The 14,671-nt window shown below is 45.5% G+C and overlaps 1 protein-coding gene across 1 annotated transcript in view; it reads right to left on the reverse strand.

Moving 5' to 3' along the window:
* The window catches only part of IFT140 (intraflagellar transport 140), a 242,819-nt gene that overhangs the window by 79,425 nt on the left and 148,723 nt on the right, over positions 1 to 14,671 (reverse strand). Inside the window, 2 exon segments of the mRNA XM_065412296.1 lie at positions 2,675 to 2,806; positions 5,189 to 5,325. Of these exon segments, the coding sequence (XP_065268368.1) occupies positions 2,675 to 2,806; positions 5,189 to 5,325 (269 nt within the window).

Raw genomic sequence — 14,671 nt, forward strand, 5'->3', positions numbered from 1 at the left:
TCCTGTCTTCCCATTATTAGTACTCAGATTCACAACCATATTCCACAAAAATGGCAACTTTGGAGTCCCCGGAGCCTCAGTAAGATCTAAATTACAACTCCACTCAGAGCCACCACAGGGCAATTTAACTATTCTTCTGAACAAAACAAGAGATATCCCTTTGTTGTGTCACCAGCACCAAATAGTCTCTTTAGACTTTAAGAATTAACTTTTTACAAGCCAAACACAATGAAACATCTTGGTCTGAGCCACCGTGGATGCGGAACCATCCTCATTCTAACTAATTTAGGCAGTCTATTCAAGCCATTTTCACTGCCAGAGAAGTGTAGGGAAAAGCCATATGTTAATATTTAAGGGAGCTAATCTAAAAACTATGCCAGAGCACATTTAAAGCCACATATTAATGAATAAAACACCTGAAGTATTAGCCAGACTAAGTAATGCAAACCACAGTGCAAATGAGTGTTAGATACAATTTGGGGAATTCCTGGTTCAGGAGAGGCAAAGACATTGTTAGGTCGACTTATAGTCACCATAGTAATTACTGTGGTGGTTCATGTCCACACTACTCTCCTTCTGTCGGTGGTGTGCGCGTCCTCACCAGAAGCACTTCTACTTAAGAGGGGCAGTGTGGGGGGCTGAGAGCCCAGGCTCTCAACTCTGCCCGGCTGAAACCCCACCCCCCACGGGCTCTCCGTGGGGAGCCAGGAGCCTCGGTGCAGCTAGGCTCCCTGCAGAGAACCGGGACCCCGCAGAGTGGGCAGTACCCAGGATCCCTGCAGGGAGTGGGGAGTCGGGTGGGTGCAGTCTGACTCAGAACGGGGAGCTGGGTTGGGACCGCCCTCCCAGCAGGGAGCCAGGTGGGCACAGCCCGGCTCAGAGCGGGGACACTGGGGGGGGGCAGCCTGGCTGTAAGTGGAGCAGGCACAGTCTGGCTGGGAATGAGGAGCTGGGACCCCAGGGGGGCAGCCCAGCTCAGAGCAGGGAGCCTGGGCAGTAGCACATCTGGGAGCGGCGAGCCAGGAGTCCAGGGGGAAGCTGGGCTCCAGCTGGAGCCCCGCCACCTTCCCCGGGGTGACAGCCCAAGCTGTGAGCCGGGCTTTCTTGTGAATTTCACAGCTCCAGCATGGAGTAAGCAAGTAACCTGCAGGGTCTACACAGACACAGTTGCCCTAACTACACCAACATAAGCCCTATGCCTTTCATGGAGGTGGTGTTATTATGGCGATGTAGCAGGGCACTTACATAGGTGGGAGCAAGACTATAGTCTGGACCCTGACATAATTTGGCCGATGTAAGCTGCCTTACGTCGACCTAACTCTGTAGTGTAGACCAGATCTAAGACAGGTTTGTTGTGTCAAATGGACTTTTCCATGTTTAAAATAGTCACAAGACTAGGATATGTTTACTGTGTCAGTAAATAAATAACAAGTAATTCAGCCTTTAAAAGAAATGTCCTGATTGAAAAAAAAAATGGAGGGGGAAAGAGGCAGATGAATGAAGACTGTGGAAGGGGGCAGTTATAGATACTTACAACAGGCTTATAGATACATCCTCTCCGAAACAACAACTAATGGCAGCAAAAAACAATACAGAAGGAGAAAGAGAGAGGTAAAAATTAAAGTAAAATATAAACAGAGCATGAAGAAAAACATGCATAAGGTGGAATTGGAATGTAGCAGCTCTTTTTTTCAATCTTGCAATTTATGGAAAGGGAAAACAAAATTAGATGCAATCCAGATAAAAGCCAGTTCTGCTTGGAAAGGTTATTGTATTCTATTTATTAGAAACAGGTTTGGGTTGCAAAGTTCTGGCTCTAAATTCCCCAAAGTTTGAGACAATCCAGATGTAGGTTTCTTGTGTAGTCTCTTTTCTTAAGAGATTAGGAGCTAACCACAAAGTTTGGATCCACATTCAAACTTACCAAAAGTTACAGGGTGGTTGAGTGTAACTTGCACCAATTAGGCATTCAATGGTAGTGGAAGATGAGTGTAACTTATACCCATTTGGTATTTAGTGGGGACTAAATTCAGTCCTGATGTAAGTAGGTTGCAGCTCCTATTGAAGTTAATAGGAACTGCACCTACTTATGCCAGAGTTAAGTTTTACACCCAAGAGTATCAGGGATGGTGCAGGCATAAATTAAAGTAGAAACGGGATTATTTTACACTTTTGTTAGTTGGTTTTCCTGATAACTGCTCCATCTCTTTTGCTTGTATATCACTCACCTTTTGCACATCCATGGAATGCCAGATTAGTTCAATTTACATTACATTGTCAATACATCCATTTTATTACTACCTTTGGGTATGACCATATTGTGATAAAAGACCCAAGGACTCGGGCTCACAAGGCTAAGGCTGCAGGCTTCAAGAACCTGCAAAGGGGGAGGGTCTCAGAGCCCAGGCTCCAGCCTGAGCCTGAATATCTACAATGCAATTTTTAGTCTTGCAGCCTGAGCCCCGTGAGCCTGAGTCAACTGACCTGAGCTCTGAGATTTCGGGTCACAGTTTTTTTTATTGCAGTGTAGAAATATCCTTTGTCACAACTTTCATTGGCGCTGCACCTACTTACTCCAAGCTCCATTTGGCTGTATCTGGCCTCAAGTGCAAAGAAAGGTGTCAGCATGTGGTTGTGGCAGACGTAGAAAAGGATGTCCTCTTTGTGATCTCACCTTTTTTGCAAAGTAATAATGTGGCACCTCGATGCCCAGAAGAGCCTGGTAGGTTGAAGGCAACGGGAAGCTGTCCTGAAGCAAAAGGCCATGCTCTTCAGTACTGAAGAATGATATAATCAAAACCTCCGGCTGGAAGGGGAAATAAAATATTGTTTTGTTTTTATTTTCCATTTTCAATTGGCAGAGTCTTCACTTGAACAAAAACACCACACAAACACCTGCTGGTGAGGGCAGAGCAACAGGCTTCCTCCCTACAGTAAGTGGCCAGCAAGTCATTCTACACTTTAAACTATGTTTGCACTGGGCCAGTCACCTCTGCCTCTCAGGAACCAGCCTCCCCATCCCTGAAGAGGGAAGCCCCGGTAGCACACTCCTGCTCCGGAAGTCTCTGTTTTAAAGACCCAACATAGGCATAAAGAAACACTCAACTACTTTTAAGTTATTTTTAATCCAGCATCATTCCTAGTGCCATTTTAAAAGCTCAAACAAAGTGTTTCACTACAGACATTCTTTTCTAAGGGTATGTCTACACAGCCGACGTTAAAAAGCTGCCACTTTAATGTGGCTGTGTTGTCACGGCTCCAGCTCTCCCAGTGCTGTAATAAAACCATCTCCACGAGGGGAATAGCTACCAGCACTATCTACACTGCCACTTTACAGTGTTGAAACTTGCATTGCTCAGCGGGGTGTTTTTTCAAGTGTAGACAAGTTTTTCAGTGTAGACAAGGCCTAAGGCTTTAGTTGTCATTCAGCAACCAAAACATAGATGCCTACTATTTAACCTTCTGTGTGCATAACAATATCCCTGGAGGTCAGTAACCCTCCCTGTAGGTTTGAAGAACAATATTTGTTAGTTTACTATTGCTGCTCAGCAGTAGAAGGAGCTCACAGATTGTTTTGGGTTATCACACCAATATCAGAGTTATTTGCTAATTCAGCAAAGCACTTAAGCACACACTTAACTTGAAGCATCTAAACCCAACTGAAGTCAGAGGAACCGCTCACACATTTAATATTAAGCACAAGTTTAAGTGCTTTGCTGAATAGAGGGTCTCAAACTAAAAATTATTTGACCCTTTTCTGCTTCTTTATGTTTAAAGAGCCAAAATTATTTAAACGCTAAACATTTTGTTCTGCTTCTTCTTCATATTAGAAATATCAAGTCTTTATTTCCTTCTCTTTGCTGGAGAACCTTGACAAGGTCTCCAGAGGACCAGAATGTGATGCCACAAAAGATTGCAACCTAAACTTCACTTTCCCACTATTCAGATTCTCCAAAGATTTTGCCAAGATCATGCAGCAAAGAGAAATGTAAGGGCTTGATATGTCTAATCTGGAGAGGATTATGGCAGGATTATGCATGGTTTTGGTCTGGAAGGGGCAACATGGACCTATACAGTTTAGATTCAAGGAACAATTGTAGGGATTCCCCACCAGAGAGCAGATGAGGAGGAAGCATTGTCAGGGTAGTGAAGTCAGGAGTGCTGCAAGCACATTAGCAAGGAAGAGCCTTTGATTTATTTGACAGGCTCTCTGGTAAAATTAAATCTTGGCAACATTTAGTGTTAATTCACCACTTTAAAAAAAAATGTAAAAAAAGCAGATAAGAGCCATTTCTGGGAAGTGCAATAAAGAGGTATAAAGGCTGTCTCAAAGAAGCAATATAGAGGAAAGACTTCTTTTTTTTTTGGTACTTTGCAGTTCAACTTTAACTGAAGGGTCTTTATCATTCTAAGTAAACATATCTTGTTACTAGAGACGGGCCCAAGAGACAAAATTTGGATCCATATTTCAAAATGGAATGGTGTTTCAGATCTGGGATTTTGGGTTTGATCCACTGATAAACAGACCTCACTTGCACAATTCTAATCCAGATCCAAGCTTGGATTTTGAATATTCCCAAATTTCAGATATTGGTTCAGGCCCACATCTACCTGCGACACTGAGATTTGGGTTCCTTCATAGAGTTATGTCCCTTCCTCTCTTACTTTGTAACTTGCAGTGTTTTTCATGTTTTTTCTCAGCTATATATACTTATGGGGGAAAATCCCCACAGATGAGCAATGAAGAGCAGCATTAGAGCCTTCTGCAAACCCTCCAGAAAAGCCCCAATGATCTCATGATGAAAATCAATATCTTTGAGTTTCTATGGGAATAAACAAAACTAAAACACCCTGGGCTGTTTGTTACTGATTTGAGCTTACAAAAACCACAATATGAGTGCTCTAGGTAGTTTCAGGAAAAACATTTTGAACTTGCCTCCTGCTCCTAAGATTTTCCTATTTTCTTACCACGAGTTCTAATATTTTCAGCATGAAACCCCCTGCTAACAACAAAATGTATTATGACCAATAGAAGTCACAAGTACCAGACTCTTAAAAGTTTGTTTGGCTGCTACCTTCTGTGCACCGGATCACAGTATCAACACAGATAATTTAGTGAAGGCCAGAACCAATAGTTTATTACTGGGATAAAAACAAATCAGAGCAGAGCAAGAGAAAAAAAACATACTGTGCTTTCTGAGCTCTCTGTCTGCCGCTGCTGCTTGTCTGGAAACTGCAGGCTTGGTTCAAGGACTGCTTCACATACAAAAAGTCTTGGTTCACCATGGTCCCAAAAGTGGCTAACAGGGATGCGATCTTGCAGTTCTGGATGCTCAGTGACACTCCTGCAAAATCAAAAGGAGGACAAACATGTAAAGACAGGTGGAACATGTCCCGGGCTGCTTATTCAATTCATTAACATAAATAAGGGATGAAACATACCATGGGATAGCCCCAAAATGATCATCCTATATATAATATAAATGTTTAAAATTTCCTAAAAGTGCAGTCAAGGTACAATAAACTATCATAATAAATACAAATATTCACTGTATTAGGTTCAACCTCATAATAGCAATGCAGGGTCATTGTCCAGGATGGGTTGTAGATCACTGATGATGCGTTGGAGAGGGGGCCACAACAGGGGTACCCCTAACCCACCCAGCAATATTGTCAATTTATCCAGCTACACACTCAACCCAGCAGAAGAGTCTGTCCTATCTCGGGGACTCTCTTTTTGCCCCAGCAGCCCCACGAACATGATACAGTTCTGCGGTGATCTGGAAGCCTACTTTCGCCGCCTCCGACTCAAAGAATACTTTCAAGATAACACTGAACAGCGCACTGATACACAGATACCCTCCCACCAACAACACAGGAAGAAGAACTCCACATGGACTCCTCCTGAGGGTCGAAATGACAGTCTGGACCTATACATAGAATGCTTCCGCCGACGTGCACAGGCAGAAATAGTGGAAAAACAACATCGCTTGCCTCATAACCTAAGTCGTGCAGAACACAATGCCATCCACAGCCTCAGAAACCACCCTGACATTATCATCAAAGAGGCTGATAAAGGAGGTGCTGTTGTCATCATGAACAGGTCTGACTACCAGAAAGAGGCTGCCAGACAACTCTCCAATACCAAATTCTACAGGCCACTTTCCTCAGATCCCACTGAGGAATACACTAAGAAACTGCACCATCTACTCAGGACACTCCCTACACTAACACAGGAACAAATCAACATACCCTTAGAGCCCCGACCGGGGTTATTCTATCTACTACCCAAGATCCACAAACCTGGAAATCCTGGACGCCCCATCATCTCAGGCATTGGCACTCTCACTGAAGGACTGTCTGGATATGTGGACTCCCTACTCAGACCCTACGCCACCAGCACTCCCAGCTATCTCCACAGATTTCCTGAGAAAACTACAATGCATTGGTGACCTCCCAGAAAACACCATCCTAGCCACCATGGATGTAGAGGCTCTCTACACAAACATCCCACACACAGATGGAATACAAGCTGTCAGGAACAGTATCCCTGATGATGACACAGCACAACTTATTGCTGAGCTATGTGACTTTATCCTCACGCATAATTACTTCAAATTTGGTGACAATATATACCTCCAGACCAGTGGCACTGCTATGGGCACCCGCATGGCCCCACAATATGCCAACATTTTTATGGCTGACCTGGAACAACGCTTCCTCAGCTCTCGTCCACTCACGCCCCTTCTCTACCTACGCTACATTGATGACATCTTCATCATCTGGACCCATGGGAAGGAGACCCTGGAAGAATTCCACCATGATTTCAACAGCTTCCACCCCACCATCAACCTCAGCCTGGACCAATCTACACGGGAGGTCCACTTCCTAGACACCACCGTACAAATAAGCGATGGCCACGTTAACACCACCCTATACCGAAAACCCACCGACCGCTACACCTACCTTCATGCCTCCAGCTTCCACCCCAGACACACCACACGATCCATCGTCTACAGCCAAGCACTGAGGTACAATCGCATCTGCTCCAACCCCTCAGACAGAGACCAACACCTACAAGATCTTCACCAAGCATTCTCAAAACTACGATACCCACACAAGGAAATAAAGAAACAAATCAACAGAGCCAGACGTGTACCCAGAAGCCTCCTGCTACAAGACAGGCCCCAAAAAGAAACCAACAGAACTCCACTGGCCATCACCTACAGTCCTCAGCTTAAACCTCTCCAACGCATCATCAGTGATCTACAACCCATCCTGGACAATGATCCCTCACTTTCACAGACCTTGGGAGGCAGGCCAGTCCTCGCCCACAGACAACCCGCCAACCTTAAGCATATTCTCACCAGCAACCACGCACCGCACCATAACAACTCTAACTCAGGAACCAACCCATGCAACAAACCTCGATGCCAACTCTGCCCACATATCTACACCAGCAACACCATCACAGGACCTAACCAGATCAGCTACAACATCACCGGCTCATTCACCTGCACGTCCACCAATGTTATATATGCCATCATGTGCCAGCAATGCCCCTCTGCTATGTACATTGGCCAAACTGGACAGTCACTACGCAAGAGGATAAATGGACACAAGTCAGATATCAGGAATGGCAATATACAAAAACCTGTAGGAGAACACTTCAACCTCCCTGGACACACAATAGCAGATGTAAAGGTAGCCATCTTACAGCAAAAAAACTTCAGGACCAGACTCCAAAGAGAAACTGCTGAGCTCCAGTTCATTTGCAAATTTGACACCATCAGATCAGGATTAAACAAAGACTGTGAATGGCTATCCAACTACAGAAGCAGTTTCTCCTCCCTTGGTGTTCACACCTCAACTGCTAACACAGCACCTCACCCTCCCTGACTGAACTAACCTCGTTATCTCCATACTGATTTATACCTGCCTCTGGAGATTTCCATTACTTGCATCTGAAGAAGAAGTGAGGTTCTTACCCACGAAAGCTTATGCTCCCAATACTTCTGTTAGTCTTAAAGGTGCCACAGGACCCTCTGTTGCTTTTTACAGATTCAGACTAACACGGCTACCCCTCTGATATTGAACTAGGTAAGTGCACGAAGTCATATGGCCGAGTAGGCTCAAGCAATGCCTGACAGTTGTGATCTAAGATATTTAAGTTTTTATATTTTATGTCTATGTATATTGTGTAGATAGTAGAGTTTTAATCATAAATTGTAAACCTAGGTCTTTTCATGTGTTTATGGTTGCTTTACATGATAATATTTCACCTGTCCTGTTTATGTAACACTTTAAAAATCAGCAAAAGGGTTATATAAATAAAATTTATTATGAAACAAAAGGCAAAAAACTATTATGTACATAGTTTAGTCCTATTCAGTGTCTACTCAGCGCTTCTTGGCTTGTCTCTTGTATTCATTAAATGGAGCATCTCTTGTCACTGTCCAGCAATAGTCTGCAAGCATTGATGGGCTCCATTTGCCCTGATAGCGTTTCTCCATTGTTGCAATGTCCTGGTGAAATCGCTCGCCGTGCTCGTCGCTCACTGCTCCGCAGTTCGGTGGAAAAAAATCTAGATGAGAGTGCAAAAAATGTATCTTTAGTGACACGTTGCAACCAAGGCTTTTGTATGCCTTGAGGAGGTTTTCCACCAACAACCTGTAGTTGTCTGCCTTGTTGTTTCCGAGAAAATGTATTGCCACTAACTGGAAGGCTTTCCATGCCGTCTTTTCCTTGCCACGCAGTGCATGGTCAAATGCATCATCTCGAAGAAGTTCACGAATCTGAGGACCAACAAAGACACCTTCCTTTATCTTAGCTTCACTTAACCTTGGAAATTTTCCACGGAGGTACTTGAAAGCTGCTTGTGTTTTGTCAATGGCCTTGACAAAGTTCTTCATCAGACCCAGCTTGATGTGTAAGGGTGGTAACAAAATCTTCCTTGATTCAACAAGTGGTGGATGCTGAACACTTTTCCTCCCAGGCTCCAATGACTGTCGGAGTGGCCAATCTTTCTTGATGTAGTGGGAATCTCTTGCACGACTATCCCATTCGCAGAGAAAACAGCAGTACTTTGTGTATCCAGTCTGCAGACCAAGCAAGAGAGCAACAACCTTCAAATCGCCACAAAGCTGCCACTGATGTTGGTCATAGTTTATTCACCTCAAAAGTTGTTTCATGTGGTCATAGGTTTCCTTCATATGGACTGCATGACCAACTGGAATTGATGGCAAAACATTGCCATTATGCAGTAAAACAGCTTTAAGACTCGTCTTTGATGAATCAATGAACAGTCTCCACTCATCTGGATCGTGAACGATGTTGAGGGCTGCCATCACACCATCGATGTTGTTGCAGGCTACAAGATCACCTTCCATGAAGAAGAATGGGACAAGATCCTTTTGACGGTCACGGAACATGGAAACCCTAACATCACCTGCCAGGAGATTCCACTGCTGTAGTCTGGAGCCCAACAGCTCTGCCTTACTCTTGGGTAGTTCCAAATCCCTGATAAGGTCATTCAGTTCACCTTGTGTCATGAGGTGTGGTTCAGAGGAGGAGGATGGGAGAAAATGTGGGTCCTGTGACATTGATGGTTCAGGACCAGAAGTTTCATCCTCTTCCTCTTCCTCGTGTGACTCAAGTGAGAATGATTCTGCTGCATCAGGAACCAGCAGTCCTTCTCCATGGGGTACTGGGCGTATAGCTGATGGAATGTTTGGATAATGCACAGTCCACTTTTTCTTCTTTGACACACCTTTCCCAACTGGAGGCACCATGCAGAAGTAACAATTGCTGGTATGATCTGTTGGCTCTCTCCAAATCATTGGCACTGCAAAAGGCATAGATTTCCTTTTCCTGTTCAACCACTGGCGAAGATTTGTTGCACAAGTGTTGCAGCATATGTGTGGGGCCCACCTCTTGACCTGATCTCCAATTTTGCAGCCAAAATAAAGGTGATAGGCTTTCTTAACCATAGTGGTTATACTGCGCTTTTGTGATGCAAAAGTCACTTCACCACAAACATAGCAGAAGTTATCTGAACTGTTCACACAAGGACGAGGCATCTCTGCTCACTTTGGCTAAACAGAAATGTGTCCCTTTGCAAAATCAAACACTGACAAATAAGAGAGCACGACACTGTATGATTTCTAGAGCTGATATAGGGCAATTTGTTCAGCAGAGTGATGTAAGCTTCGTTATGACTGCATCATCCATGACTTCTAGGAATAACATGATGCAATTCATATCATGTATGACGCAATACCAGCTTCAGATTGCATCATTCATTGTTTTGCCTAAAAAGCAAGAACTGTCCAAACCCAGTCATAGATTTATTCATAGATCCAGTCAAAGATGTATTTTAGTCATTTCTGGTTTAAATTGAGATCCCTTCCCTTTATAACTCACTTATCCTCCGCCATTCCCAAGTCAAGGGTCGTATATACTGACCCAATAGCATATCTTGAAAACTAGAGCCAATCAACAATTTTAAGCATCATTTTCGTTCTCAGTGACCCAGAATTAGTAAAGTTTGACTACATTTATTTCAGAAGCATTTTGGCTGTAGAGAAGTGTTATGACTGTAGGGAGCTTATTATCATCGAGATAGCCCGAAAGAGGTCCTCCAGAAGACTGGCATTTGCCAACATCAAATCGAGAACCGCTCCAATGAATTCAATTCTTTGAACACGTCAGGGTCGACTTCTGCACATTTATTAGACGACCTAATGCCAGGAAGGTCAATTGTATGAGGATGATGTCGGACTCCACTTGCGCTCGAGACCAGCCCATAATGAGCTAGTCGTCAAGGTACAGGAATATGTGGACTCCTCTTCTCTTCAGAAATACCGCTACCACTGCCATAAACTTGGTGAAGACTCACTGAGTGGCTGATAGATTGAATGGCAGGTCTGCAAACTGGTAATGCCCTTGGTTCACCACAAACCTCAGAAATCTTCTGTGGCCTTGGAAAAAAATCAGCATATGAAAGTATGTATCCTTCGAGTCAAGGGTAGTATACCTATCCCCTGGATCCAGTGACGGGATGATGTACGCCAGGGAGACCAAGAGGAACTTAAACTTTTTGAGATAGGAGTTGAGCCAACGCAGGTCAAGGATTGGTCCAAGACCTCCCTTGGCTTTGGGGATCAGGAAATAGCGGGACTAGAACCCTTTCCCCCTTAGCTATAGTGGAACATCTTCCACAGCTCCCATCTGGAGAAGGGATTGCACTTCTTGCTCTAACAGAAGCTCATGAGAAGGGTCCCTGAAGAGGGACGGGGAAGGTAGGTGGAAAGGTGGGGTAGAAATAAACTAGAGGGAATATCTAAACTCCACTGTGTTTAAGACCCAGCGGTCTGAAGTAACCTGTTCCCAAGTTTTGAGGAAATGGGAAATGCGGATGGAAAAGATAGGGATGACTGGATGCTTGATTAAAGGGATTGATAGGTCGCCCTTGAGCACCTCATCAGAATGACACAGAGCTAACTGTGAAGGCCCTGTGGAGGAGGGTGGAGGTGGCCTACTACACCCAAACCCATTGTTTCTTCTCCTCCTCTGGTCATGCCAGGGTGGTTGGGGATAAAAATGCCGATATTGTTTTGGCCTATACAATCTCTTGGGCTGTGCCAGAGTATGCAGCCCCAGGGACTGTAATGTCGCCCTGGAGTCTTTTAGGCCATGTAGCCTGGCATCTGTTTGCTCTGAAAAGATCAAGGGTCCTGTGACGTTATTGACATGAACATAGATGATGGTTGCAACCAAGGTCCTATAGTTGCACCAAATCTTGTACAGAGGAGGTCAAGTAAGGTGTCTATGAAAAGGTTGTAACTTGCTGGTTATGGTTATGCTGTCTGTATGTGTGTATCATTTTTGTATTTGAAGTTCTGAACATTGGCTATGTACTTGCATCTCAATATGTTTGATTCTAAGTAGCATCAGTGAAGCATTTGGTCAGCTTCTTGGGAAAGGACTATTCTGAGTAAGTGCCCAATAAAGAAACACTTAACTGACAATGGACTTTGGGAGACGCCAATCCACATCTGAGCTTCCCTGGGAACGTTCAAACTAACATATAAACAATGGCGTCAGCCTGCAAAAAGCGGAATCATTCATGGACATGTGACTTGCCCAGGTGGCTACAAACTCCATCTTGTTGCTGTGATTTTGCACAGAAGAACAAAGGGGTTTCCGCCCACAAGAGAGAGAATATAAAAGGCCCTGGAAGCCTCTTCATTTTGTCTTCAGCTGGCTCAAGAAATGACCTCTCCACCCCAAAGAGATGCCTGAAAGAAACTGGAACAAAGGTCTGTAACTACGAGTGGGGTGGGGTGGGGTGGGGTGAGTGATTGCTGGACCCAGGCCATAAGCCACAACGTTGGTCTGAAAAGGATTGGGCCCAGCCTAGGAAGGCGTCTAGTCTGTGAAAGAAGCTTATTGGGACATCTCTGAGGGTGAGATTTACCGGTATTCAGTTTCCTACTGTATTAGGCTTAGACTTGCGTGTTTTGTTTGATTTTGCTTGGTAACTTACATTGTTCTGTCTGTTATTACTTGAAACCACTTAAGTCCTAGTTTTTATACTTAATAAAATCACTTTTGCTTATTAATTAACCCAGAGTAAGTAATTAATACCTGGGGGAGCAAACATATCTCTCGATCAGTGCATATCTCTCTATCAGTGTTATAGAGGGCGGACAATTTATGAGTTTACCCTGTATAAGCTTTATACAGAGTAAAATGGATTCATTTGGGGAAAGACTGAATACTGGGAGCTGGGGAAGTCCCTGTTACCTGAGCAGTCCCCTAAATTCTGTGAACTGCAGGGGGCGTGGCCCAACCTCTTGGTCTGTGCTGTAGCCGACTGGTGTGTCGAGCTCAGCAAGACGGGAGTGGAGGAAAGCCACCTCTGGCAGTGGGGTTTGCTCTCAGTGATATCCCAGCACATCGAGTGACAGTCTTGAGGGAGTTACTGTGACCCAACCCATCACAGGTCCCTCAAATGGCAGGTCTCATAATGGCTGTTGAACTTCCTGCAGGAACCCTGATGCCTGCAACCAGTAGCGTCTGTGCATGGTGATGGCTGTGGCCATCAATCTGGCCACAGAATCTGCAGCATCCAGGGCTGCCTGCAGAGAGGCTCTGGCCACTGTCTTGCCCTCCTACGTGAGGGTCAAGAACTCCTGCTGGCTATTCTGGGGAGGCCTATATTTAAATCTATTCATTGTTTCCCACGTGTTAAAATCATAGCAACACAGCAATGTTTGCGGGTTCGCTATGCAAAGTTGAAGCCTGCCTGTTGAGCAGGCTTTCCTCCCAAGCAGGCCCAACTTTTTAAGTTCTTTTGCTTTCAGTGTTGACCCCACTTGGCCTTGGCGATACTTCTCATTGGCAGCCGCTACCATGAGTGACCCAGGGGTAGGGTGTGAAAATAAAAATTCACAGCCTTTAGCATGTACAAAGTACTTCCACTCCGTTCTTTTGGCTGTGGGCAGGAGGGAGGCTGGGTTCTGACAAAGAGCCTTAACAGACTCCATAATCACCTCATGCTGGGGGAGACCAACCTTTGCGGGAGCTGTTGCTGCTAAGAAGTCCAAGAAGCTATGGGTTGGCTAATTGACGACTTCAGCCTGCAAGCCCAGGTTGGACACCACCCACTTTAATAAATCCTGGTGGCCCCTTTGTCATCAGCTCCTCATCTGGCAAAGAGGAGGAAGAGCTGTACAAAGTTGTCACAGCCTCCAATGCGTCCTCTCCGCAGGGAACCCGCTCCCGCTGACTGATACCGGCTTAGGTACCTGGTTGCACATCAGGTTGTGCACCCTGTTAGATGCCAGGCTCCGGACCGTGGCCAGCCCCTGCATCGGCACCAGTGTTCAGATCCAGGGTTTCTCGGTGCAGTATTGGTGGCGCCCTACTCTCCAAGGTCACCGAGTAGGAACACCGTGAGCTGGTGTCCTGACCCGTAGGAAACCCCCCATGGGTTCCAGAAGGGCCACTGCATGGGCCAAGTGTTCTGGGGCATCATCGCGCCCAGAACTCCGAAGGTCAGCAAAGGTTGCGGGGAGTGGCATGTGCAATCTCGCCTGTCTCAGTGGTGCAAAAATCAGGACACCAAATATGACCAGGAGGAGGTGGTGGAGGAAGATCGAGGTGACCAAGGCAGCACTGATCCTCCCAGCACCGGGGAACCAGAAGATCCTGGAGAGTGGTATTGGTACTGGCCTGGAGCTGGTGGAGGCCTCTCACCTCCTGGTGCTGGAGAGCAGCTCTTTTCATGGTGCCTATGATGTTTCTTCTTGGGCACTGGTGAGGAGGAACAGTGCTGAGAGCCTCTACCAGTGGGAGGCGCACTGCAGACCAATGACAATGTACGCAGCACCAAGTCAGATCTTCGCTCCGAGGCAGGTCTCAGTGCTACCTCCATCAAGAGTTTCTTTAGTCTCGATGTCCTGTCTTTTTGGGTGCACGGTGTGACAAAGTTCCTCCTCTATCTTGGTGGGTCCTGCGCTTATTGGCGGATTTTCTTGCCTCAGAGATTCACCATGTGGGTTGGGGAACAGCCCAGAGACCTTCCCCTCTGGGAGAACCCACAGTCCAGGTCAATTGGGAGGTTTGGGGGGAACCCGGGCCCATCCTCTACTCCGGGTTCCAGCCC

This window comes from Emys orbicularis, chromosome 10, assembly GCF_028017835.1.
Source record: "Emys orbicularis isolate rEmyOrb1 chromosome 10, rEmyOrb1.hap1, whole genome shotgun sequence".
NCBI classification, from domain to species: domain Eukaryota; kingdom Metazoa; phylum Chordata; order Testudines; family Emydidae; genus Emys; species Emys orbicularis.